The following is a 27,635-nucleotide window of genomic DNA, read 5'->3' on the forward strand; positions in this document are numbered from 1 at the left end:
TTTGGCGTAAAAATATTTCAAATTCAACGGTTAATTTTGACGAAGATAGTCTGGTTTAATTTGAAAATGTCATCGGGTCAGTGATTAAATTGAAACTTGGGACTTTTGAGGGCTGGCATACAATTAAGAAGGACACAAGGACATATATGTAATAAGGTCGCCGAACGAAAAGATATATGCTGGACACACACACACTCTGTCTCTCTGATACGCTTACCCAAGAGAGAGAATAAACCATGGGTTGGTTCCTCTGTCCTAGAAAATCGAGCAAAAAATCGAAGAAGCCGAACCAGAAGCACAACGATCCGATCTCATCAGCCTCAGGTACTTCCGTGAGAACAAAGAAAAAGAACTGACTAATTTCCTCTACTCTACTTAAAGCTCAATTTTTACTCAACCCAGTGACATACTGTCTCTTAATGTGCATTGGCACCCATAGATAGTTGCCTAAGATTGATGGCACACGCCCTTTGACTTATCGTCTGGATCATTATTGTGTGATTTGCTTTGGTTCCAGTGGGGATTGTTTTTTGAGAAAATGTTTCAGCTGATGAATATGCATGTTCTTTTGGCTTAGTCTGAAATGGATTCGTGTGAAACTTAATTTTCTTCCAATGAGATTACGGTTCCGGGTTCGTGGGCACTCTTAAGTTCTTATCGTGGGGATTGGGTTACTGAGATTCTTTTTCTCTTTTGATTGTTAGAATTGGATTCTCTCCAATAATTGCTTAGTGCCTTGAAGTATAGCAGAAATTCATAATCTTTACACACTATGAAAATTATTTTTATTTCTGTATGAATGTTGTGATGTAATCATTCCAATACGTTAACTATGCAGATATTTCCCCTATTTGCTTTTTGAGTTTGAAAAATCCAAGATTGGATCCTTCTTCATATGTTTTTTTGTAATCTTTTTGGATCCTTGTGTTCTTTCTAAACTCTTAATGATATGGTTATATTTTTCCAGCACCCAAAATTTAAATCCACCTATAACTTTTGCTGGCTTTGTACTAGTCGTTTGTAATGGTTTATATGTTGTGAGAGCAAAATGATTTTAGCCATTATTCACTTAAGGAGAAATTGAGAGGAAGGTTGGACTAAACGATTTTAGGTGAGCAAAATGTTGGCGGGCAAAGCATGAGGGGAACAACACTTTGGGCGAGAAGTAACAGGCAAGAAAAGCGGGCAAAGCATGAGGCGAGCAACACTTTGTGACTGCTTGGTATTGGAATGTTGCTGTGGATGAGTACGATGTGATAAAATCGGCGATTTCTTGAAGAGTAAAACCTGGAATGATGTTTGTATACATACGAATGTTGCATTTAAAATAAAAACTGAAGTCTTAGGGTTCTGCTTGGCCACTGAGATTTTTCAGATGAGAATTTTGAGTTTTAAAATTAAATATTAAAATATTATATTTTATTATTATTATTGTTTTGGGATTTGAAAAAGTAGGAAAAAAAGTTAAATTGTTTATTATATTTTGTATGAGGATTTGGGAAAGTTGTAATGATGAGATGATAATTTTGTGTTTGAGATGAAAATTCTTTGTTGCCAAACAGTACAAACTGAAGTCTGTAACTTGAGGTTTGCGAGCAGTAATGGAGTGTCGAAGTCAGGTTGTGTTACTTAGTGGTAATCCTCCGTGGTGAGTTGTTTGTGTATGTTTTGATTATAACTTGTCACTTGAGTTTGTTGATTCTTGGAGTGCAAGTGGATGTATACCCAAGGAAAGAAGCTCTATTTAGAAGCTCGTAACCCTTGCAATGTGTTGGTTCAATACAATGCAAGGTGAAACACCATCTTGGTTGAACCTGAGAAATTTTATGACGTATAAAAATTGAAAGTTGATGTCCTGCAGCTCATGGTTCAAGACGATATGAAAGTTAGCATACTCATGAATCAATAATGTCAAATTTTTGTAGAGTTGAGATAGGTGTAAAGTGCTCGGCATGGTTAGAAAGGGTCCTGTTTTTGGTCTTAAGCCAAAGATTCAAGTAGAGTAAAAGTTAGGTTATTATGATAAAAACAAAGAGTTTAAGGACTGAAATGAAGGGGCGAGCTTCAGAGCCTTTAATCAAAATTTCTAACTCACGATCTTATTACGCAAACAAAAAACACCAAGAAGGATCAGCCTAAAGAAAAATAGTGAGTTACCTTTGAACTGAACTCCTTGATGTTATGATTTATGATTGTTCATTAACTACAAAAGCATGATCATGAATTATTTTTGCTGAAATGCATCTGCCTTTGGCTGATTTTGTAAGCTTCTCATGAACATGACATTATTGCATAAAGCATGAAGTTGTTGAGAAAGTGCTACGACCCCAAGCTAGAATGGGCAATTATTTTAGTGGAACTCTTCTGTCTACATATGGTTGAACTTGTAATTATTGAATGTCTTGGCGACGTGGTTCATGTAAATGGATGACAATGTTCCAATAAATGCGACTTTTTTAAATGGATGGCAATGTTCCGGTTTTATGACTATGTTTGTAATTAAATACTTTATGGTGACCATGTAAAGCTTAAACTTGGGATATAATCTTATCTAGTGCAAGCTTTTGTATTATTTTTCCGCTGCGATTGTTTCATATTGCTAGTTTCATGCTAGGTTCATGTATCTTAACTGTCATGAATGGTGAAATCAGTGCTGCATATCCCATCGTCTTAGTTCCCGTTAAATCCTAAGCGGGGGGTTGAGGGCGTCATAGCGTGGTATTAGAGTATTATGACTTTGGAAGACTTGCCTTAAATTACCTTGGAATCTTTGTACCCGATATTAGGCTTGAAGTGCTAGTACATTTAGGCTTGAATTGTTTAGAATGGTGTTAGAATTATTAAGTGATACAATTAGACTTGTGTTTCAGAAGGAACACATGGCACGTATTAGGAGATCTAGAGATCAAGAACAAGAAGAAATGACTAAAAATTATCCGCCACGAGATGTGAGCCAGTTGATTGTAGAGGCCATTGACAAAATGACGGAAATGATGAGACAACAACTGGAGCTATTTCGGCAACAGTTACACCAACAACAGGTGCATCTGGAGCAACAACAACAACAACAACAACAACAAAGGTCAGAACCAAGGGGTTGCCCTGAGGAGAAATTTTTGGTATATCGGTTCCCAAGTTTCATGGGGACTGAAGGGCCCATGAGTGCTAACAAGTGGTTATTAGACTTGGAAAGGACGTTTGATATCTCTGGCTGCACAGAGGATCAAAAAGTGCAATATGCAAGGTATCTGTTGCAAGGGGAGGCTGGTTTCTGGTGGGAGACCAAAAGACAGTTATTAGCAATGGAGTTGGGCAATCTGGCAACTTTGACTTGGGAAAGATTTAAGCAAGAATTTGATAACTGATTCTTTCCTAAATCGGTGAACAAACAGAAGGCATGAGAGTTTGAAGATCTTGTTTAAGGAGGGATGACTGTAGAATAGTATGCAACAAGGTTTATGGAGTTGGGAAGGTTCACTACACACTTGATTTCTACTGAGAAAATGAGGGCTCTGAAGTTTCAGGAAGGACTCCAACCCAAAATCCGAAGCCAAGTGGCATGCTTCATGATTTCAAATTTTCAGGAGTTGGTAGATGTCGCCTCTATTGCGGAGGCAGAGAAGAGGAATTTGGTGGCTCATGCCATCAATCAGAAAAAGAGAGCCTATCCTTTTGGCTTTGTGAGAGAAGGTCCGACCAGGAAAGTGTTTACGACCACTAGTGATAGAGGAAATAATATGCTCATCAGTAGACCAGCTGTTGGAAAACTTCAACTTTGCTGTCGTTGTGGAAGGAATCATACCGGAGAGTGTAGGTTCAGCTCTTTAGTTTGTTTCAGGTGTGGCCAACCAGGTCACCTAGCCAGAGAGTGTTTGAAGCTGGGACAAGGAAGTGCCACAGCGCAAAATCCTAACGGTAGACTTGGACAACAACCGCAAGCACTGGCCAGGGTGTATGTAATGATGCCTGGTGATATAGACAATGAAGCTTCAGAAGTGGAAGAAGCTGGATTAATAACTGGTAATGTACTAACTTTACTAATTTTTAAAGGAACATAGAATTTTATCTAAATTATAGATGGTATGTTGATTTACAAGCAATATTAGATTATACAATCATTATGCATGCACACTGTTTGATTTGGGTGCATCACACGTTTGTGTCTGCTACTTTTGCCCGATTGTGTAATTTACAACCTAAGTTATTACAAGAGAAGGTGTTTGTACTTGGGATTTATATGGTACAAGCTTTTGTATTACCTTTCGGCTGTGATTATTTCATATTGCCAGTTTTATGCATCTTAACTGTCATGAACAGAACGGGTGTGTAACCGGTGTTGCATATCCTGATGTCTCAGTTCCTGTTAAATCGCAAGCGGAGATTGAGGGTGCCACATATGTTTTTTATTTAATATCATTATTATTATTATTATTTATTTTTATTTTTTATTTAGAAAAACTGAAGTTGAATTCATCGCTGGATGTAAATGAGAACTCTAATGGAGGATCTGGCCGCATTGCTGCACAAACATTTACATTTCGTGAATTGGCTGCCGCAACAAAGAATTTCAGGGCTGATTGTCTTTTGGGTGAAGGAGGTTTTGGCCGTGTATATAAAGGGCGATTGGAGAGTAGCAATCAGGTTTGTTGAGTTTGTCAGATTTAACTGTTACAACATACGGAGATGTATTAATAATTATTCTTGTTTTGTGATGCTTATGTTTGTTATAACTCGTATGTCTTGCTGGTTTGGTTGCCTCACAATAGGATCCTTTTCCATGGGCAATCAAACCAGACATTCTGGCTTGGGATGAGCTGTAAACTCAGACATCTTTTTTTTTTTTTTTTTAATGTAAACTCAAATATCCTGGGTTAGAGTATGCTCTAGAAGTCTCCATTAATTATCTTATACATGATTCTGGCCAGTGGGATCTTGTATCCAAGGGTTTGTGAGTCAAGCTTTTTTTTATTGACTCAAACATAAATTAGTACAACCAAATACTAGTTGTACTACTTTAAATTTCTCTGATTAGAATAGCCATGCAGAAGATCCAAGCATAAATGGACCAATTAAAAAGGTACTGACCTTCAAACATTTGTTATCAAACAGGCAACAAAAATAGTCATCCTCTCCCGAGGCTTTGTATTAATTCTTTCCTTCCTTTTCTTTCTTATAGATAATTTCATAAGCTAAGTTTAATAACCTACAAATATTTAATGCTATTAATTCCAATGCCCAGGATGAGCTATGTACTCCTTGTTTTAAAAAATATTGAAAAGAAAACTCATGCTTATAGGATGCATTTTTCATGCTTATAGGATGCATTTTTTTGTATATATTTAGATGTATTTTTAGGTTATCCCATTGGCTGAATGTAAGAGATGTAAGCCACGACTCACTTCTCAACTTCTTTTTATTTTGGATTGCTAAATTACATATGCATCTGACCAATCTCGAACCTTGTAACCTCATCATGCCCCTAATTCTTCTTTTTTGTTTTGTTTTTTGTTTTTTTTTTTGTTTTTGGTTATTTTTGTTTGGTGTAGGTTGTAGCTATCAAACAACTTGATCGTAATGGGCTGCAAGGGAACAGGGAATTCCTTGTTGAAGTTCTGATGCTAAGCCTACTTCACCATCCAAATCTTGTTAACTTAATTGGCTATTGTGCTGATGGAGATCAGAGACTTCTGGTTTATGAATACATGCCATTAGGATCTTTGGAAGACCATCTGCATGGTATGTACAGCACTAATACTGTTTCTTTTCTTCATTGCATGTTTAAATAATTTTCTCTAGTACTAGCAACTAGGCATCTGTTATACCTTTTTTCCCCCATAAGAATTTGGTTTTTCAGAGAAGGAGACATAAGAAGTAAAGGGTCCCTGTAAAGAGATTTTCAAGATTAAAGGAATCACAAAGTTTTTAGTGGTTTTAGGTGTTGTATTTTTCTCTACTATGTTTCAAAAAGTTAAAAAGTTTTTTAAGAAAGATTATCAGGAATCATGTGATCATGATCTTTTCTGTCTCATGAATTATCCCAAGTGGTAAAACAGCCTATGTTTTTTATTTGTGGATCAAGTGCTCGACTCTATTAGCTTATTTTGATCTTTATGGTGGGGTCATCAACCTTATATGTGTGACATCTTTCAACATTGTTGAATTATCCAAAAAATAAATACAAATGACTAGATAAAGACTACTAAGTTATTGATTGTTCACCTTGCTTGCTCATCTGTGCTAGACCTGCCACCTGACAAGAAAAGACTTGACTGGAATACAAGAATGAAGATAGCTGCGGGTGCTGCAAAGGGTCTGGAGTATTTGCATGACAAAGCTAACCCCCCTGTGATTTATCGTGATTTGAAGTGCTCAAACATTTTGCTTGGTGAAGACTATCATCCCAAGTTATCTGATTTTGGCTTGGCCAAATTAGGTCCTGTTGGAGATAATACCCACGTCTCCACCAGAGTGATGGGAACCTATGGATATTGTGCACCTGAATATGCAATGACTGGTCAACTTACATTGAAATCAGATGTTTATAGCTTTGGGGTTGTTCTTCTGGAAATTATCACTGGCAGAAAAGCGATTGACAACTCAAGAGCTGCTGGGGAACACAATCTGGTTGCATGGGTAAGAGACCCTTGTCTTCTCTGCTATGATAATCTTTGTTTGAAAAATATAAACCTTCTGGTATTGGGCTTACAATATAGACCTCGTGAACATGTTTTATTCTGATGTAGGTGATTATATTATCATATAAACTAGTCTAAATTTCCTTGTTTCTTATGCAAGGCAGACAACAGAATCTTAACTTGCCATCCATGCTCTGATAATTCCACTCCTAGAAGGGCCATTATGATTAATTTTGAATTAAACCTTTTGGGGAATTCTTGGTGGCATGTCATTTTAAGAATATCCAAGATGGGTTTGAATGGGCATTTGCTGGAGTGTATGGCCCTAATGTGGATAGTAGTAGGAGTTTATTATGGGATGAAATGTTGGGTGTATGTGGTTGGTGGAATTTTCCTTGGTGTTTTGGTGGGGATTTTAATCTCACTCGTTTCTCTATTGAGAGATTGGGGGAATTATATTTTTCACATGCAATGTCTACTTTTTCAGATTTAATTTTTGATTGATTTACCTTCGGTGGGAGGAGATTATATTTGGTCTAATGGTAGGTCATTTTCAAGGCTGGATAGGTTTCTGGTTTTGCCTTCTTGGGAGGCTCATTTTTCTAGTTTGACTCAGAAATTATTGCCGAGATTGTGTTCTGATCATTATCCTATCATGTTGGATTGTGGTGGAATTGAGGGTGGGAGAAGGTATTTTAAATTTGAAAACATGTGGCTGAAGGATGGGGGATTCATGGACAGGGTGAGAAGTTGGTGGAATTCCTATAATTTTTCTGGCACTCCTAGGTTTGTCTTGGATGGAAAATTGAAATATCTTAAGAAAGATATAAAGAGATGGAATAAATAGGAGTTTGGGAATTTGGATAGCAAGAGGAAGCTTTTGGAAGATTTGAGAGGTTTGGATGAGAAGGAGGTGCAAGGGGTGATATCGGGGGAGGACAAAATAAGAAAAACAGGTGGTTTCTGAACTGGAAAATATAGCGTTAATGGAGGAAATTTTGTGGAGGCAAAAATCTAGGGTGCTGTGGTGGAAGGAAGGAGATAGGTGCACTAATTTCTTTCATCAAATGACAAACTCTTATAGAAGAAATAATGTGATTGAGGTTCTTCGAGATGGGGACAGGCTTATCATGGATCAAGAAGACATTAAGGCTCACATAGTGAATTTTTAGGAGCATCTGTTTTCAGAAGATTTTTCTTGGAGACCAAAACTGGACAGACTTGGTTTCGACTCTATAGATCAGGTCGAAGTTGATTGGTTGGAGAGAGAGTTTGAAGAAGAAGAAGTACTTAATGTGGTTAAAGGTATGGATAGGGATAAGGCTCTGGGTCTGGATGGGTTCTCTTTGGCCCTCTTTCAAGCATGCTGGGACATAGTTAGAGAAGATATTCTGAAGGTGTTTGCTGAGTTTCATTTGTATATGAGGTTTGAGAAGAGTTTTAATGTGACTTTCATTGCACTTATTCTGAAAAAGGTAGGGGCTGTGGAGAAGAGAGATTTTTGCCCTATGAGTTTGGTGAATGGAGTGTATAAAATCATTTCTAAGGTGCTGGCCAACCATTTGAGTAGGGTGATAGAGAGGATAATTTTAAAATCACAAAATGCCTCTGTGAGGTGAAGACGGATTTTACTCTGTTTTAATTGCAAACGAATGCTTGGAGAGTAGAATTAAAATGGAGAAAGCTGGTATTTCAATCAAATTGGACATGAAAAAGGTTTATGACCATGTGAGATTTCCTTGATTATATTTTTTGATAGTTAATAAGAGTTTTATTACTATAAATAGGCAAAGCCCAAGTATACATGAAGTATATAAGAGGAACTGCCTACTTACAGCTGCTAAGAAAAAAGAAAAAACTAGAAACGATCCAACATTTCATCACCATTCAAAACAAAAGCCTTAGCCCAAAGACAAGAGTTTTAAGAAAAAAAATCCTTAATATCTTCCATCGATCGTTCTTTATCTTCAAAACATCTACCATTCCTTCCAAGACAAAGACACCACATCAAACACAATGGGATCATTCTCCAAATGGAAGTGAAAGGAAGACCCCGCCCAGCATGCTTCCAGCTAGCTAGTAAATTCACCACATGCTTTGGCATCACCCAAGAAATACCCGTCCTTCCAAAAATATCATTCCACAAACTTAAGGCCACCTCACAATGTACAAACAAGTGATTAACTGATTCACCATCTTTCTTACACATAAAACACCAATCAACGATGCAAAGACCACATTTTCTTAAATTTTCAGTATATTCACCGTCTTTCCTTGATTATTTGATGAGGACATATGGTTTTGGTGATAAATGGCCTTCGTGGATGAAGCATTGTGTGTCAACTTTGAAATTTTCTATTTTGGTGAATGGAGAACCAATTGGTTTCTTTAGTAGCTCATGTGGTTTGAGGCAAGGTGATCCCATCTCCCCCTTTCTTTTTGTTATGATTATGGATGCCTTGAGTAGAATGATTGAGAAGGCCGTGGATGGTTTTTCTGTCCAGCTTTGTGGTGGGTAATGAGGTAAGGAGTAGTTTAAAGGTCTCACACTTTGTTGATGACACTTTGATTTTTAGTGAGGGTGTTGAAGAGACCATGGTATAGAGTGTGAGTTTCTCTCCGTACAAACTCTGCCCGTACGAGTTTTCAGCGTAATTTTTTTCTTGCTGGTGATGTTAGTGTTTTCAATCATGCGAGTTTGAATAAGTTTTTAGACTCATGGGTTCCTCAAAGACTTTAGTGATAGAACAGAAATCTTCTGTGGTGTTGAGGGAAGGTCGATGGGTTGTAGTCACGGAAAAGGATGGAAGTTGGTAAAGACGATGAGACTAGAGCTAACCATGGCTAGGTGGTTCTCCAAAGCTCTGGACGACTATGTAAAAGAAAGGAAGACGGAGTTCTATGCAGGCCATAGAGTGGGTGACAGGGGATTCATAGCACATAGGTGCTCAAATATCCAGGGGGTCTTCATGGCTTTGGTAGAGTATTATGGGGGTGGACGTAGGAACTGCATCTTTATTCCGGAAGAATCGTGGGGTTTCATCAAAGCAACTTAGGGGAGAATACCGACATCTCGTTGGTACCGGAGTCTCAAGAGATAAATAAAATGAACTCTGTGGTTGAATGGGTAGGCTGCAACTTGTTGGATGACGAAATTGAGAATGGGGACAACACTCCATTCCCATTGAATTGTGAGTTACCTGGTGAGTTTGATACATCAACTTGGGTGTTCAATAAGGTAAAAGATATTCAACATGTGGTGGGATTGAAGTGTGTAGGGTATGAAGAACAATTTTTAGCACTCCTTACGGCTATTGAGGCGGGGCACATGAATGATAAAAAGATGGGATCCAAGAAGCAGAGGGAACTCAAGAGACTTAACTGGTCCTTAAATGAAGGTAGTTCAAGTCGGGATAGATCTAAGGGAAGGGCACTGCTGTTTCTTTATGAAGCCTAAAATTTTGTCTTGGAATGTGCGTGGGCTAAATGAGATTAATAAGTGCCAGCGCATAAAAAATTTGCTTCGGGAATGGAGGGCAAACATCGTTTGTTTTTAAGAAACAAAACTAAAATTGGTGAACCAAAAAATTGTGAGAAGTGTGTGGAGCTTTTCGTATGTAGACTAGGTGTATTTGGCTTCAGATGGGGCCTCTAGCGGTATTCTTGTGATGTGGGATAAAAGAGTGATAGAAAAAATGGAGGAGCATATAGGGGATTACACAGTGGCTTGTTCGTTTAGGATGGCAGAAGATAACTTTATGGGGGCTTTTGCAGGTATTTATGGACCAAATGTTGATAATATCAGAAAACAATTATGGGATGAAATTGCCGGATTAAACACTTGGTGGGACCTCCCATGTTGCATTGGTGGTAGTTTCAATATCATAAGATTCCCTAGTGAAAGATATGGAGATAACCGTCTTCGCTCAGCAATGTCAGATTTCTCAGACTGCATTTTTTACTTGAACTTGATAGATCTCCCACTTACAGGAGGCCCTTTTACCTGGTCCAATAGCCAAACGTGGTCTCGCTTAGACCGTTTCCTTATTTCGCCGGAGTGGGAAAGTAAGTTTTCAAAGGTGTGCCAGAAGAGATTGCCACGAGTGGGGTCCGATCACTTCCCCATTTTACTAGATGGAGGAGGCATTCAAGGCGGTCGACGTTATTTCAAATTTGAAAATATGTGGCTTAACCCATATGTGGCTCAAATTTCAAATTTCAAATCCGCCCTGGAACATATAAACTTCACCTAATGTTTTTTGATTTTTCTCTCCGTACACTTTCTTCTTGATGATGGTTAGCTGGCAGTCACTTTGCTTGCGTTAGTTTAGGGTGGTTAGCGACGGTTCTCACGACAGTGGTGTTGGTTTTCAGTGAACATTATGTATTTTTGTAAGGAGTTAGTTATAGATTCTAAATGTTTCACTCTGGTTAAGGAGGGGGGCAGAGTGGTGATAACGGAAAGGACATGGAAGATGATGGCCAAGGTAGTCCTGGGACCTTCAGCAGTAAAATGGTTGGCTAAGGCCATGGATGGGTGCACAAAGGAAGATAAAAACGATTTTTACACCACCATAAGGGAAGGCAGCAGTAGCTTTATTGCTCAACGGTGTTCAAATGCGAGAGGCCGATATCTGGCAGTGGTGGAATATGGAGCTGGAGGGAAGAGGAAGTTCATCTTTGTCCCTGAAGAAGTGGGGTATGGTTGGAGTAAGATGGGGGAGGCACTGTGGGAGCTCTGCGATGAAAAGAGGAAGGATGGTAGGCTGATGGGGAAGTTATCCAATGCAAAACCACAGTCTTACAGGGAGGCTTTGATGGTGGTGCAGCCGCAGGTGGCTCGGTCTGAAGGTGGGGGTAGGTTCATACCAGTTGGGGAGGCTACGGGACAGATCCATGTCAGAGAGCCATGCTCTGTTCAGGGGCAGTTGGGCAACAGACAAGTAGGAGATGTGACTGACGAGGAGACGCTGAAACTCCTTTGGGAAGCCAAGTCACAGATAAGTGAACTGCAGTTGAAAATAGAGCATTTAATAAGGAAGGAATGGGGGCGGGCCTATAATGGATCGGGTATGGGCCGGGAAGGGGAGGAAAAGGGGGCCTGCAAAGAGAGGCCTGTGGTTGAGGCCTTACCCAACAAAGGGAAGGAACCGGGACCTTCTCATGGGCTGAATCCAAAGGCTTGGAGGACCCGAAATAGGCAGTTGGACCCTGCGACGTCGGAACCCAAGAACCCGACGATGACCCAGGCCCAGGGGGAGCAGATGTCGACGGCGAAGCCTTCCCCGGTGGCACAGACTACGCCGGCGACGGCAGAGGCACAGATTTTGCCGTCGAGAATGGAGGAAAACATCGAGATTCAGCCTCCGATGGCTTTTTTTCCAGATTTTATCGCACAGAACCAACCGAAATTATATGGGGAGATGATTTCATCCCAAGTCGAGGTCCCTGGTGTAGTTAATAATCATCTGGATTCATTTTCAGACTTTGGGACGGAAAGTCTTCAGGAGCCCGTGAAGCTCAATGTAGAAAACAGTGTTTCGGGAGCATCCTTACCTGTTGTAAACACACAGAACCCATCGACCAGACAAGTAGAGGTATTGGGGTCTGTTAACAGTGAGCTGGAGTTAGTCCCGGACTCTCAAGAAGAAAATCACCTCTCGGATGGGTTGGAGATAATGGAGACAGTGCTGGAATGGGAAGATACAAATCAGTTTGAGGGGTATGGGGTAGGGAATCCGATTCCTTTAGACTGTTTGTTACCCAATGAAGGTGAGATGTCGGACTGGGTGTTTAAAAAGGTAAGGGATATTCAACACATTGTGGGTATGAAGTGTGTGGGGTATGAAGAACAATTTATGGCTCTTCTCACAGCCATCGAGGTGGGTCACTCGCATTCTAAGAATAAGGGAGCTAAGAAAAGTAGGGAGCTCAAGAGACTGGATTGGTCTTTGAAAGAGGGAAGTTCAAGCCGTGAAAGGGCTAAAGGGAAGGGTACGTGTTTTTCTTTATGAAGCCAAAAATTGTGTCTTGGAACGTTCGGGGGTTGAACGAGAGTAATAAGCGAGCGAGAATAAAAAACTTGCTTCGAGGTTGGCGGGCGGATATTGTTTGTTTACAAGAAACCAAGTTGAAATTGGTGAATAGAAAAATAGTGAGAAGTGTTTGGCATTGTCCTTATGTAGATTGGGTGTATTTGGCCTCGAATGGGGCTTCGGGTGGTATTCTTGTGATGTGGGACAAAAGGGTAGTGGTGAAGATGGAGGAGTTCATTGGGGATTACTCGGTGGCATGTTCTTTTGAGATGGTAGAAGATAATTTTTTGTGGACTTTTGCAGGAACTTATGGACCAAATGTAGACAACCGCAGACATCTTTTATGGGAAGAACTTGCTGGTGTACACAGCTGGTGGAACCTGCCTATGTGCATAGGTGGGGATTTTAACATTATAAGGTTCCCTAGTGAAAGATCCGGTGACAGCCGTCTACGACCAGCCATGACAGAATTTTCCGACTTCATTTTTGACTTGAATATGGTGGATCTTCCACTCATGGGGGGTCGTTTTACTTGGTCTAATAGTCAGATGTGGTCCAGGCTGGATAGATTTTTAATATCGCCGGAATGGGAATGCCATTATCCGGAGGTATGTCAGAGGAGATTACCGCGCCTATGTTCAGACCATTTTCCAATTTTGTTGGATGGAGGAGGCATTCATAGTGGGCGTAGTTATTTCAAATTTGAAAACATGTGGCTGAAAAGTGAGGGCTTTGTGGATAGGGTAAGGAACTGGTGGTCTTCTTATCAGTTTAATGGTACGCCCTCTCATATTCTTGCAGGCAAACTTAAGGCGCTTAAGGAGGACTTAAAACTTTGGAACACACAAAGTTTTGGAGATGTAGGGGAACAAAAGAAATATAAGATGGAGGAGTTACAGGTTCTAGAAAGGCTTAATGAAGATAGATTGCTTACCGCAGAGGAAGTTTCTAGAAAGGCAATGTTGACTGCCGATCTGGAAAGGGTATTATCACTAGAAGAGATCTCTTGGAGACAGAAGTCAAGAGCTTTGTGGCTGAAAGAGGGAGACCGAAATACAAAATTCTTCCATAGAGTGGCAAACTCTCATAGGAGGATTAATACCATTGAAATGCTGAAAATCAATGGTAGAGATTGTATGGAGATTCCTGTGATCAAGGAACACGTGCTGAATTTTTTTGAACAGCTTTTTAAAGAAAGAGAGGGATGGAGGCCAAAAGTGGATGGACTTGAATTTGATTTGATTGAGCCACAGACCGCATCATGGTTGGAAAGAGCTTTTGAGGAAGAGGAGGTGTATGAAGTGATCAGACAAATGGGGAAAGATAAAGCACCAGGACCAGACGGATTTTCGATGGGTTTCTTCCAAACGTGTTGGGAGGTGGTAAAACAGGATATTTTGAAAGTCTTTCAGGAACTATTCTTGTTTGGGAAATTTAAGAAAAGCCTGAATGCGACTTTTATCGCCTTAATCCCGAAGAAGACCGAGGCTTCGGAAGTGAAGGACTTTAGGCCTGTTAGTCTCATTAATGGGATTTATAAAATTATCTCAAAGGTGCTAGCAAACAGGTTGGGTGTAGCCATCGGCAAGATAATTTCAAAGCCACAAAATGCCTTTTGTCAGGGGTCGTCAAATTCTAGATTCGGTCTTAATAGCCAATGAATGCCTAGATAGTAGATTAAAGTCTGGTATCGCAGGGATTATTTGTAAACTAGACATGGAAAAGGCATATGACCACGTAAATTGGGACTTCCTCATCTATCTATTGAAGAGGTGTGGCTTTGGGGAACGTTGGTGTAGGTGGATTAGATGGTGTATCTCAACGGCAAAATTTTCAGTTTTGATCAATGGCAGTCCAGAAGGTTTCTTTAACAGTTCGAGGGGGTTAAGACAGGGAGATCCCTTATCCCCTTTTCTATTTGTCATTGTCATGGAGGCTCTGAGTAGGATGCTAATGGCGTTAGTTACCAATGGACTGCTGGCTGGATTTTCAGTGGGTGATCGGCACAGGGGCCAAATCTCGATATCCCACTTGCTTTTTGCAGATGACACTCTAATCTTCTGTGAGGCTGAACAAGAACAACTTAGGACTCTGAAAGCACTTCTGTTATGCTTTGAAGCAGCGTCAGGTTTGAGAGTGAATTTTGATAAATCAGAGTTAGTTCCTGTTGGGAATGTCAATAGCACGAGTCAGTTGGCTAGTACTTTGGGCTGTAAGGTCGCTGCTCTCCCTATGACCTATCTGGGACTACCGTTGGGGGCTGTTTCACGTGCTGTTTCTATCTGGGATCCAGTGATTGAGAAGATAGAGCGAAGATTGGCTGGGTGGAAGAGATTGTATTTGTCGAAAGGAGGACGGGTGACCCTGATAAAGAGTACTCTTTCTAACTTACCTACTTACTTTCTATCTCTTTTCCCTATTCCAGTTTCCGTGGCAGCACGGATAGAAAGATTGTACCGTGATTTCCTTTGGAGTGGGATGGGAGAAGAATTCAAGTTTCATTTAATTAGTTGGGATAAGGTATGCAGACCAATTTCTTCAGGTGGGTTGGGGATAAAGAACTTAAGAAAATTCAATCGAGCATTGCTCGGGAAGTGGCTATGGAGATACAATAGGGAACCGGAAGCATTGTGGAAATTAGTAGTTGAGAGCAAACATGGCAGCTTATGGGGGGGATGATGTACTAGAGAGGGGTCTGGGCCTAATGGGGTGGGGATTTGGAAGCATATAAGAAGAGGGTGGGGGGTGTTTGCCAACCATACGAAACTTTTGGTGGGGGAGGGCACACGCATAAAATTTTGGAGAGATATCTGGTGTGGGGAAGAGGCTTTGAAGGATTCCTTCCCGTTGGTTTTCCGAGTGGCTTGTGATCCAGATGCTTCGGTGGCGGAACTTCTGGTTCGTTCAGGGGACCAAGTCCATTGGAACATCAATTTCTGTAGAACAGCACAGGATTGGGAAGTAAATAGCTTCACGGAGTTCTTCAGCCTAGTGTACTCTATGAAGATGAATGGAAGACATGAAGATACGCTATGGTGGAAACCGGTGGGTAAGGGTATTTTCTCGGTCCGTTCATTTTATAAGGCCCTTACAACTTTTCCATCTCCTCCTTTCCCATGGAAAAGCTTGTGGAGGAATAAGGCGCCTTCAAAGTCACTTTTCTTCACCTGGACAGCAGCGTTGGGAAAGATCTTGACTACTGATAACTTGCGAAAGCGTCGGATCATCATCACAGATTGGTGTTGTATGTGTAAGAAAATTGGCGAGACAGTGAACCATCTCCTACTACATTGTGAGATTGCTAGAGTTTTGTGGTGTGAGGTGTTCAGCCGAGTAGGGTTAAGTTGGGTAATGCCGGAGTCAGTGGTAGAATTATTGGCCAGTTGGGCGATGCTGGGGGGTGATTCACGAATCAAAGCGGTGTGGAAGATGGTCCCTATCTGTATTATGTGGTGTATCTGGCAAGAGCGCAATGAGAGAACATTCGAAGATAAGGAGCGGACAAACGAGGAGCTTCGTTCTATTTTTTTCAGTACTTTGTTTCTGTGGACTCTAGCTATAGACTTTAATGGTCTAAATGTACATGAGTTCCTTGCAACCTCTATAGCGATCTAGATAGGTCTTATCTCTTGTATACCTTCTTGTGTACTTGGGCTATGCCTATTATAATTAATACTACCGTTTTACTTATCAAAAAAAAAAAAATATGTGGCTTAAGAGTGAGGGTTTTGTGGAAAGGGTAAGGCTTTGGTGGACATCATATCAATTTTTTGGTAGTCCCTTTCACATACTTGCAGGTAAATTAAAAGTTTTAAAGAATGACTTAAAACTTTGGAATTCTCATTCCTTCGGAGACTTGGGGGAACAAAAGAAAACCATGCTGGAGGAACTACAAAGTATAGAGAGGTTCATGGAAGATAGAGTTCTTACCCTAGAGGAGATTTCGTGCAAGGCAGAGTTGAACTCAGAAATAGAGAAAGTATTATCTTTGGAAGAAATTTCTTGGCGTCAGAAGTCAAGAGCATTGTAGCTGAAAGAAGGGATCGAAGCACAAAATTTTTCCATAGAGTGGCCAACTCGCATAGGAGAAACAACACTATTGAGATGCTGCAGATTAATGATAGTGAATGTACGAAGGCTCCAGTGATTAGGGAACATGTGGTAAGTTTCTATGAACAACTTTTTACAGAAAAAGAGAGATGGAGGCCAAATTTGGATGGACTCAGTTTTGATTCTATTGAGCCGCAAACTGCGTCATGGTTGGAAAGAGCTTTTGGGGATAATGAGGTATTTGAAGTAATCAGAAGAATGTCAAAAGATAAAGCACCAGGACCAGATGGTTTCTCAATAGAATTCTTTCAAACTTGCTGGGAGGTTGTGAAAGAGGATATTATAAATGTGTTCCAGGAATTATATGTAATAGGAAAATTCCAGAAAAGTTTGAATTCTACTTTCATTGCCTTAATCTCGAAGAAGACAGGGGCATTGGAGGTGAAAGACTTTAGACCTATTAGCCTCATAAATGGGGTTTACAAAATCATCTCAAAGGTGCTTGCAAACAGGTTAGGGGCGACATTGGCTAAGATAATCTCAAAACCACAAAATGCTTTTGTAAGGGGCCGTCAAATTCTAGATTCTGTCTTAATAGCCAATGAATGCCTGGATAGTAGATTAAAATCTGGATGTGCAGGAATCATTTGCAAGTTAGACATGGAGAAGGCATACGACCATGTAAATTGGGATTTCCTCCTTTATTTATTGAAGAGATGTGGTTTTGGAGAGAAATGATGTATGTGGATCATATGGTGTATCTCAACGGCCAGATTTTTAGTTCTGATCAATGGCAACCCAGAAGGTTTCTTTAATAGTTCTCGGGGGTTAAGACAGGGAGATCCGTTGTCACCACTTCTCTTTGTTATCATCATGGAAGCACTGGGCAGGATGTTAACGGCCCTAGTTAACAATGGTCTTATGGCAGGTTTTTCACTGGGGGATTTAAATAGGGGCACTGTTTCAATTTCACACTTGCTTTTCGCCGATGATACTTTAATTTTCTGCGAGGCAGACCAGGACCAACTTAGTACTCTGAAGGCGCTCCTTCTGTGCTTTGAGGCAGTATCAGGGCTGAGAGTGAACTTTGATAAGTCAGAGATGGTACCAGTTGGTAGTTTAAGTAATACTCGGTAGTTAGCGGGCATACTTGGGTGCAAAGTGGCTTCTTTCCCAATGACTTATCTGGGCTTACCGTTGGGGGCTGCTTCAAGAGCCTTAACGATTTGGGACACAATTATTGAGAAGATAGAACGAAGATTGAAAGGATGGAAAAGATTATATTTGTCAAAAGGAGGGAGGGCGACCCTTATCAAAAGCACTCTTTCTAACTTACCAACTTATTTTTTATCTCTATATCCTATCCCAGCAGGTGTGGCGGCGCGGCTTGAAAAACTATACCAAGACTTTCTATGGAGTGGGATGGGGGAAGAATTTAAGTTCCATCTAGTCGGTTGGGACAAGGTGTGTAGACCAATTCATTCAGGTGGACTAGGGATAAAGAACTTGAGATTGTTTAATCAAGATCTCTTGGGAAAATGGTTATGGAGATACAATGTGGAACCGGACGCTCTTTGGAAACTAGTAGTTGATTGTAAATATGGTCGGTCTTGGGGAGGTTGGTGTACTAGAGAGGGCAATGGGCCGATCGGTGTGGGGATTTGGAGGCATATAAGACGAGGATGGAGGGCTTTTGCTAACCGTACCAGTTTGGTGGTGGTGGAAGGAACGCGTATAAAATTTTGGAAGGATGTTTGGTGTGGGGAGGTGGCACTAAAGGATTCATTTCCTTTAGCTTTTCGAGTGGCAAGTGACCAAGAAGTAGCGGTGGCGGATCTCATGACCCTCTCAGGAGATCAAGTTCAATGGAATGTGACCTTTACTAGAGCAGCCAAGATTGGGAAATAGACAATTTCGAGGCCTTTTTTCGTATGCTATATTCCAAGAAACCGAATGGACTGCAAGTCGACAAATTGTGGTGGATACCAGCAGATAAGGGTATTTTTTCAGTTCGCTCATTTTATAAGGCCCTTACAACTTCACCAAATCCTCAATTCCCATGGAAAAGACTATGGAGGAACAAGGTGCCTCCTAGAGCATTGTTTTTTACATGGACAGCAGCCCTGGGTAAAATTATGACTACTGATAACTTGAGGAAGCGAAGGATAATCATTTTAGATTGGTGTTGTATGTGTAAGAAAGCCGGTGAGACAGTGGACCATCTCATATTACACTGCGAGACAGCCAGGTTTCTGTGGTGCGAAATTTTCAGTCGTGTAGGGTTAAGTTGGGTGATGCCGGCTTCAGTGGTTGGGCTTTTGGGGAGTTGGGTGATGCCGGGAGGTACTTCACAAATCAAAGCTATCTAGAAGATGGTCCCTATATCCATTATGTGGTGCTTATGGCGAGAGCGTAACGAGAGGACCTTTGAAGAGAAGGAGCACACACTAGAGGAGCTGCGTCTATTTTTGTCAGTACTTTGTTTCAATGGGCCATTGCCATAGATTTCAATGGCCTAAATGTACATGATTTCCTTTTGTCCTACTTAGCGAACTAGATAGGTGTTATCTCTTGTATACCTCCTTGTGGACTTGGGCTATGCCTATTCTTATTAATACTATCGTTTACTTATAAAAAAACAAATTTAGTGAGCCTGATTCTGACAATCCACCTGCTTTAAGAGCACTTTTGCTGTGTGTTGAAGCTATTTCGGAGTTAAGAGTTAATTTATCAAAATCTGAAGTCATTCCTGTGGGTTCTAACTTCTATTCATAATATTTCAGACTTGGCAAATATTCTGGGCTGCTGAATTTCTTCACTCCCTACGAGGTACCTCTAGAATGAGAGAATAATTTGTAGCAATAATTCTCATTTAATTCATAACATAGGTACAAGGCAGTATAAATAGATTACAGCAGAAGGAAAAGGAAAGGATAAATCAGGAAAGAATAAATTAAATGTTAGTTTCTAAGGAAACTAAATCTCCTAGAATATTCACACATTTACAGTCAATATCTCCTAGAATACAGTAGAGTTGACTTGGTAGATTTTGGAAACTTTCCAACACTCCCCCTCAAGCTGGTTTGAAGATGTCTTGGATAGCCAGCTTGCTGATTAAGTTTTCAAACTGTTTCTTCGGCAGTCCCTTTGTAAGTATGTCTGCTACTTGCTCAGTTGTAGAAATATAGGACAAACAAATTACCCCACTATCTATTTTCTCCTTGATAAAATGTTTGTCCACCTCCACATGTTTTGTTCTATCATGAAGAGCTGGATTGTGAGCAATAGCTATTGCAGCTTTATTATCACGATACAATTTCATTGGTAATGAACTAGTAACTTTCAACTCTTCTAGCAATCTTTTAATCCACAGCGCTTCACATATTCCATGAGCAACAGCTCTAAACTCAGCCTTTGCACTACTCCTTGCCACCACATTCTGTTTCTTGTTGCGCCATGTTACTAAATTTCCTCCAACAAATGTGCAATGGCTAGAAGTTGATCTATCAGTGACACTTCCAGCCCAATTTGCATCAGTGTATATTTCCACTTGCAAACTCCCATGACCTCCAAACAATAAGCCTTTACCCGGAGTCCCCTTTATGTATCTTAGGATTTTGTATATAACATCAAAATGTTCAGGTCCTGGTGAATGCATAAACTGGCTTACCACACTTGTTGCAAAGGCTATGTCAGGCTGTGTGTGAGAGAGATGCAGGAGTTTCCCTACCAATCTTTGGTATTGTTCTCTATTGATTACTTTTTCAGATTTAGCTGGTTGAAGTTTTAGATTCGGCTTTATGGGTGTTTTTGCAGCTTTACACCCTAATAAACTTGTTTCTCCAAGTAAATGAAGAATATATTTTCGTTGGGAAACAAATATACCTTTCTTTAACCTTGCAAACTCCATGCCAAGAAAATATTTCAAGTTACCTAGTCTTTGATTTCAAACTCCTTAGCAAGAATCTGCTTTAATCTCTCAATTTCATTGTTGTCATCCCCTGTCAGAATAAAATCATCAATATAGAAAATAAGTATAGCTACTTTGCCTCCACCAGCATGTCTATAGAACATAGTGTGGTCAGCTTGACCTTGGTAGTAGCATTGACTCTTTATCACCTTCCCAAAGCATTCAAACCAAGCTCTAGGAGATTGCTTGAGTCCATACAAAGACTTCCTCGATTTGCACACCTTCCCCTTACCTTCTTTGCCTTCAAATCCTGGTGATTGATCCATAAAAACTTCCTCCTCTAGGTCTCCATTTAAGAAGGCATTCTTCACATCTAATTGATACAAGGGCCAATTGGAATGGACTGCTAGGGATAATAACACACGGATTGAGTTTATCTTGGCTACGGGAGCAAAAGTTTCTTGGTAGTCAATTCCATATGTTTAAGTGAACCCCTTTGCCACAAGTCTTGCTTTGTACCTCTTTACACTACCATCAGCCTTGAATTTGACTGTAAATACCCATTTACAGCCCACAGTCTTCTTCCCCTTTGGTAGATTACCAATTTCCCAAGTGTTATTAGCAATTAGTGCATTCATCTCTTCTTGAACAGCCAATCGGGTGATCCAAGGCTTCCTGAATGGTTCTTGGAATAAACAGATGAGAAATATTGGATGTAAAGGCCTTATGGGTATCGGAGAGTCTATGATAGGATAGATATTTGGCAATAGGATGTGTGGTGCAGGTGCTAACTCCTTTCCTAAGGGCTATAGGTAAATCTAGATCAGCAGAATTGTCAACAAAAGGAGTAGGAGTGGAAGAGTTACCTGGTGTATTGGGAGGACCAACTTGTAGAGGTGATGATGATTGGCTTTGCTCCGGATTGGAAGAAGGATTTCTATTATTATGACGATCTCCTCTAGTATAAACATGAAGTTCAGATGTATCTGGTAGTATTTCTCCCCTTGGTTGTGAATCACTTATGCCTTGTACAAGTAGACTTGGATTTCCATTATTTTAACTAGATAAATTTTCTGTTTTCTGACCTTCTAAAGGAGTATGGATGTTCATGTCAATGCCAATGAAAACATTAGGAAAAAGATTAGAAGTTTGCCAAAACTCATTTTCACTCCTCTTTCTCCCCCTGAAGATAGTTATGGCTACATTAAGGCTGTTTTTTACGGAAAAAAACATCCATACTGATGTGAGGTTTTTTTGTAATAGGGTTAAAACATTTGTACCCTCTCTTATTAGGAGCATATTCGAGGAAAACACATTTTTCTGCCCTAGGGTCAAGTTTGGACCGAAGATGGGTTGGTATATGAACAAAAACAGTGCAGCCAAAAACTTTTAGTTGTAAATCTAATGTTACTAGACAAGTAGGGAAAAACTCCTTTAGGCAAGCTAAAAGAGTGATGTATTTCAAAACACGAGTAGGCATTCTATTAATGAGATAACAGGCAGTCAAAATAACATCACCCCATAAATATTTAAGAACATGCATAGAAAACATTAGGGCACGTGCAACATCTAATAAGTGACCATTTTGTTGTGGGGTGTTACGACAAGTAAATTGATGTTGAACACCTTTTTCTGACAAAAAAATTCCTAAACATTTGTTGAAGTATTCAGTACCATTATCAGTTCTAAGGATACTTATTTGTGTTTGGAACTGATTTTAAACCATCTGATAAAAATCCTTGAATAATTTTTCTACTTCAGATTTATCACTCATCAAATACACCCAACACAACCGTGTATGATCGTCAATAAATGTCATAAACCATTTTTTTCCAGATGCAGTGGTGATTTTTGAGGGACCCCAAACAATACTATGAATTAAATAAATAGGTTTTGAAGCACGGTAACCTTTTGATCGATAAGTGTTCCGATGACTCTTGGATAGATGACAAGTATCATAATGAAGAGAGTTGCGATCAACAATTTTAAATAAGCTGGGAAACAAATGTTTTACATAGAAAAAACTAGGATGTCTAAGTCTAAGATGCCAAAGCATAATTTGTTCTTGTACAGGCATAGAACTAGTCCTACTACCACTCAAACCCTAAACTTGTTTAATGTTGAATAGGGTCTCATCAAAATAATAGAGTCCATCAATCATCCTAGCACTACCGATCATCCTCCCTGAGAGTTGGTCCTGAAATTCACAATGGGAATCAAAGAATATGACACGAAAGTTAGAATCCTCTAAGAGTTTACTAACAGACAACAAATTACAAGCAAGTTTAGGAACATGAAGGACATATTTTAGGTCAATTTTCTCAGAGATTTGGACAGAACCTGTTCCTGCAATGGATGAGAAACTTCCATCTGCAATTTTGACTTTTTTATTACCAGGACAAGGGTAATAAGATTGAAAAAATTGTGAAGTACTGGTCATATGGTTAGATGCACCAGAATCAATAATCCATGGTGCAAGAGTTAAGCCACAAGAGTAGGTACTAGGGGTATTACCTGTTTGGGCCAAGAAACCAGTAGGAGGACCGGATGTAGGAGTAGATTTCAACAATTGAAGAAGATGATCCACCTGCTCAACACTTAGGAAATTAACCTTTGCTTCATTGGCTCTAGGGGCTATATAATTGCTGCCAGAGGTTCCAAATTTGCTGCTCTTCCAGTTTGCAGGCTTTCCATGGAGTTTTCGGCAAGTCTCTCTAGTGTGGCGTGGTTTATTGCAATAATCACACCATACCCGAAACTTATCTTCATACCCCATTTGGTTAGAATAGGACCGCTGTGCAGAAATGTTGGCAGTGGATAAATTTGTGCTAGTAGCACAATAAGGAGCAGGGTTGGCGGCAACTAATGCAGAGTTCTCCACAGTTTCATCCTCCTTTTTTTTTCATCATGAAATTCCGATGACTATCTTCTCTTCGCACCTCCGAAAATACCTCTCCAAGTGGAGGTAATGGTTGTCTCCCTAGAACCATTCCCCTAACTTCATCAAATTCATTATAAAGTCCAGCTAAGAATTTAAAAATTCTGGCATTCTCCAGCATCTTCTTATTATGATTGCAATCATCAAAATTTTTCCATTCATAATCATTAAATAAGTCTAAATCTTGCCAAAGTCCCTTAAGAACATTGAAATACCTGGTTACACTGCCTTCTCCTTGGTGAGCATTGCTGATTTTCTGCTGCAATTCGTATATCTGAGAATAATTTCCAAGGTCAGAATACATCTGACTAACATTGTCCCAGAGCTCTTTTGTAGTCGAATAGCACATGTAGTTGGCACTAATTACTTCATCCATAGCATTCACAAGCCACGCCATCATTATGGAATTTTCTGCATCCCATACAACATAGGATGGGTCTGTTTTCTCGGGCTCCTTGGTTTCACCAGTCAAGTACCCTATCTTCCCTCTCCATCGAATATACATCCTGACTGATTGTGACCATCGTAGGAAGTTAACCTCATTCAGTCGCATGTTTGTAATTTGGATAGAGTATGGTTCAGAATGGGTAGGTTTTGGTTCTGGTTTGTTTTTGAATTTGGCCTCGTTTGAAGTATCAGCCATGGTAAAAGGCTCGACAGCAACATAAGAGGGAATAGGGTTTTTACATGAATCAGAAACGGAACCTGGCTCTGATACCATTTAGAATGAGAGAATAATTTGTAGGAATAATTCTCATTAAATTCGTAACATAGGTACAAGGCAGTATAAATAGATTACCCCAAAAGGAAAAGGAAAGAAAAAATCAGGAAAGAATAAATTAAATGCTAACTTCTAAGGAAACTAAATCTCCTATAATATTCACACATTTACAGCCAATATCTCCTAGAATATAACATAGTTGACTAGGCAGATTTTGGAAACTTTCCAATAGTACCTTGGGCTTCCTTTGGGGGCTTCTTTTAAATCTGTTAATTTTTGGGATGTGGTGAATGAGAAAATGGAAAGGAGGTTAGCTGGCTGGAAAATAATCTGCTTGTCTAAGGGGGAAGATTAATAAAAAGTAATTTGTCTAACCTTCCCACTTATTTCTTATTTCTTTCTGTAGCCGGCAAGGGTTGAAAGAAGAATTGAGAGTTTATTTTGGAATTTTTTATGGGGTGGTAAAGGAGTTGAAAAAAAGTTCCATTTGGTTAGTTGGAAGAAGGTTTGTCAATTGATTGATTGTGGTGGGTTGGGGATAAAAAATTTAAGATTGTTTAATAGAGCATTACTTGGGAAATGGCTTTGGAGGTACCACTTGGAAAGTAATGCCTTTTGAAAAAATGTTATTGATGTATCACTCTCATCAAGGTCCAAGTGGTGAAGGCCTTGGTCTTGGGGTATCACTCCCCTCAAGGCCCAAGGTTCGACACCTCATAGGTGCAAGCAATCCTTTTAGACCACACCCTTGGTGAAAAATCAGCGATTTAACCAGTTCCGTGTAAGGATATTTCTGAGGGTACGGGACCGGGGTTTACTCTATAGAGATGGGTTCGAAGGGCCCTGCCTTGGAAAGGTTTCCCGACATGAAAACAAAATGTTATTTATGTAAAATATGGTAGTTTGTGAGGAAGTTGATGTTCTAAAGATACTAGTGATGCGTATGGGGTGAGTTTGTGGAAGTTCATTAGAAAATAATGGGGGGTTTTTTCAAATCGTATTAGATTGAAGGTGGGAGGTGGGAAGATGATACTTTTCTGGCATGACTTGTGGTGTGGGGATGCTTCACTTAAGCTGGACTTTCTCTTTCTTTTCAGAATTGCAGGGGACCAAAATGCAGCTGTAGGAAAGTCTTTTTGTTGCGTTGACAATAATATTCAGTGGAATGTTATCTTTATCAGGGATGTTAATGACTGGGAAATGGATGATGTTCAGGCTTTCCAGCTTTTGTGGAAAGATTTTATAGTTCAAAGTTGATGCTAGGTGGGGAGGACAGCATGCTGTGGATTCCTGCTGGAAATTCTAAGTTCTTAGTCTCTTTTTACAGAATATTAACCAGTCACAAGAGTTGTGAATTTCCCTGGAAAAACATGTGGAAAGTGAAAGTTTCTTCCAAGGTTGCTTATTTCCGTTGGGTGGTATCGTAGGGCAAAGTGTTGACAATTGAAAATCTTAGAATGAGAGGTACTTACATTGCTAATTGGTGTGTCATGTGCAAGAAGTATGGAGAGTCTATTAATCACCTCTTTCTTCATTGTGAAGTGGCCAAGTTTTTGTGGAATGGGGTTCTGAATTGAATTGGTTTACTTTGGGTAATGCCCAAGGAAGTGGTGGATTTATTGGTAGGGTTTGAAGGGTAGCAAAAATGCTGTTCATGTTTGGAAGATTATTCATTCATCTCATGTGGTGCCTATGGCTTGAAAAGAATGAGAGATGCTTTGAAGACAAAAAAGTTCATTGGGAGAACGTAGGAATTTTTTCCTTAGTACTTTGAGTTTGTGGGCTAAAAGCTTTTGTAGTGAAAGATAATTTCCAGAATCTGTTTTAGTTTTCCTTTCGTTTTTGGAAAGTAGTAGGCATTTCTATTTATACGTCCTGTGTACTTGGGCTTATGCCTATTTCTTGGGAATAAAATCTTTTGTTACTTGTTAAAAAAAAAAAAAAAAAAAGCCTTAGATAAGAAATGTTTACTTAGTTCACCAATGTGGTTTTTTGTTTCCTTGTTATTACACAATTAAAAATTCTATGTATTCTTTTGTGCACTCTACTAATGTGATTGGATGCGTATTAAAAAAAATTGATGTAGCCAATGATATCAGTGGAGTGTGCAAGCAGTATACAAAAGTGACTGTATGTAACATTACTCGGCGCATATTTGGTTACTTTTTTTAACTCAATGTAAATGTAAACTCTATGCTGCAGGCCCGACCCTTGTTTAAAGAACGAAAAAAGTTTGCACAGATGGCTGATCCAATGCTCCAAGGCCAATATCCAGTGAGGGGTTTGTATCAAGCTCTTGCCGTTGCAGCAATGTGCGTTCAGGAACAACCAAATATGCGACCCCTCATTGCTGATGTAGTCACAGCACTTACTTATCTTGCTTCTCAAAAGTATGATCCCGAATCCCAGCCAGTCCAGGGCTCCCGCCTCGGCTCGTCCACTCCTAGAACCAGAAGGGAGCAGTGAAGCAGATGAGAGATTGATCAGGGCAGAAGACCTATCCAAGTTCCATCGTCAGAAGCCCAAGAGTAGAGGAGGGGGGAGGGGGTTGCTGCCTCCTAGTAGCTGTGGTCCTGCATGGGGATGTTTTTGAAATAGGTTTGCAGTTGTGATACAGAGGTCGGTGGATTGAAGTTTAGTAGTTTGGTATTGGCGGCACAGATGCTGAGTACCCGTTTCTCAAATTTTGCATCAATCCAGATAGCAGGTGCGATTGCTAGCCCCACTGTCTTGGAACAGCGGATGCATATATTTCCTTTTTTCCCTTTCCTCGCTCTCTTACCACTCCACGAGATTCGTTTATGTACGATTGAGCTTGGGGTTTTTGTATCTATATAGAAACTGCTCCCCTTGTAGAGTATCTTTACCTCACCGTTTGAGTTTTCTAGAGTTACGTATATATAGTTCACCTCATCACGTTCAATTGTCACATCCCTTGCAAACATCCGACAAACTCGTTCGTTAACCTGGCAGAATAAATGCTCTCATCGTTACCATATCGGTTCCTTTTATGTGTTTATGCATGCATTTGCTCAAGAAGGGAAAAAGATGAGTTCCAAAGTGGTAAACCATCAAGATGTTTATAATTAAGATGAAAAGATCGACGCATCCTAATGTCATTTGTACAGACAATTTCACTAGCTATTCCCAGACCCATGCCCATCGTTGGTTTGAAAAGAATGCGATTTCAGAGTTTAAAACTTTAATGTTATAGGAGGGTGGCGATCGAGAGAGTTTTGTGAAAACAGCAAGATTGCAAGCAATAGAACGCAGTTATTTTGTGGGCAGACCGTTTATTTAATTTCACTTCGTTTCATTTTTATGCACATCATGAGGCATTGACTAA

The 27,635-nt window shown here is 40.0% G+C and overlaps 1 protein-coding gene across 2 annotated transcripts; it reads left to right on the forward strand.

Moving 5' to 3' along the window:
* Positions 1-165: 165 nt before the first annotated feature.
* LOC122289942 (probable serine/threonine-protein kinase PBL7) lies at positions 166-27,218 on the forward strand. 2 transcript variants are annotated; one of them, XM_043097388.1, is made up of 6 exons: positions 187-324; positions 2,871-4,020; positions 4,454-4,641; positions 5,547-5,736; positions 6,242-6,633; positions 26,492-27,218. In XM_043097388.1, exons 2-6 carry the CDS (start codon positions 3,459-3,461, stop codon positions 26,753-26,755), a joined length of 1,596 nt encoding a protein of 531 aa, XP_042953322.1. In that variant the 5' UTR covers positions 187-324; positions 2,871-3,458; the 3' UTR covers positions 26,756-27,218. The 2 variants fall into 2 exon arrangements, with proteins under 2 accessions (XP_042953332.1, XP_042953322.1); XM_043097398.1 differs by lacking the exon at positions 2,871-4,020 and having other exon boundaries at positions 166-324.
* Positions 27,219-27,635: the final 417 nt, after the last annotated feature.

Source organism: Carya illinoinensis, chromosome 1, assembly GCF_018687715.1.
Source record: "Carya illinoinensis cultivar Pawnee chromosome 1, C.illinoinensisPawnee_v1, whole genome shotgun sequence".
Lineage (NCBI taxonomy): Eukaryota > Viridiplantae > Streptophyta > Magnoliopsida > Fagales > Juglandaceae > Carya > Carya illinoinensis.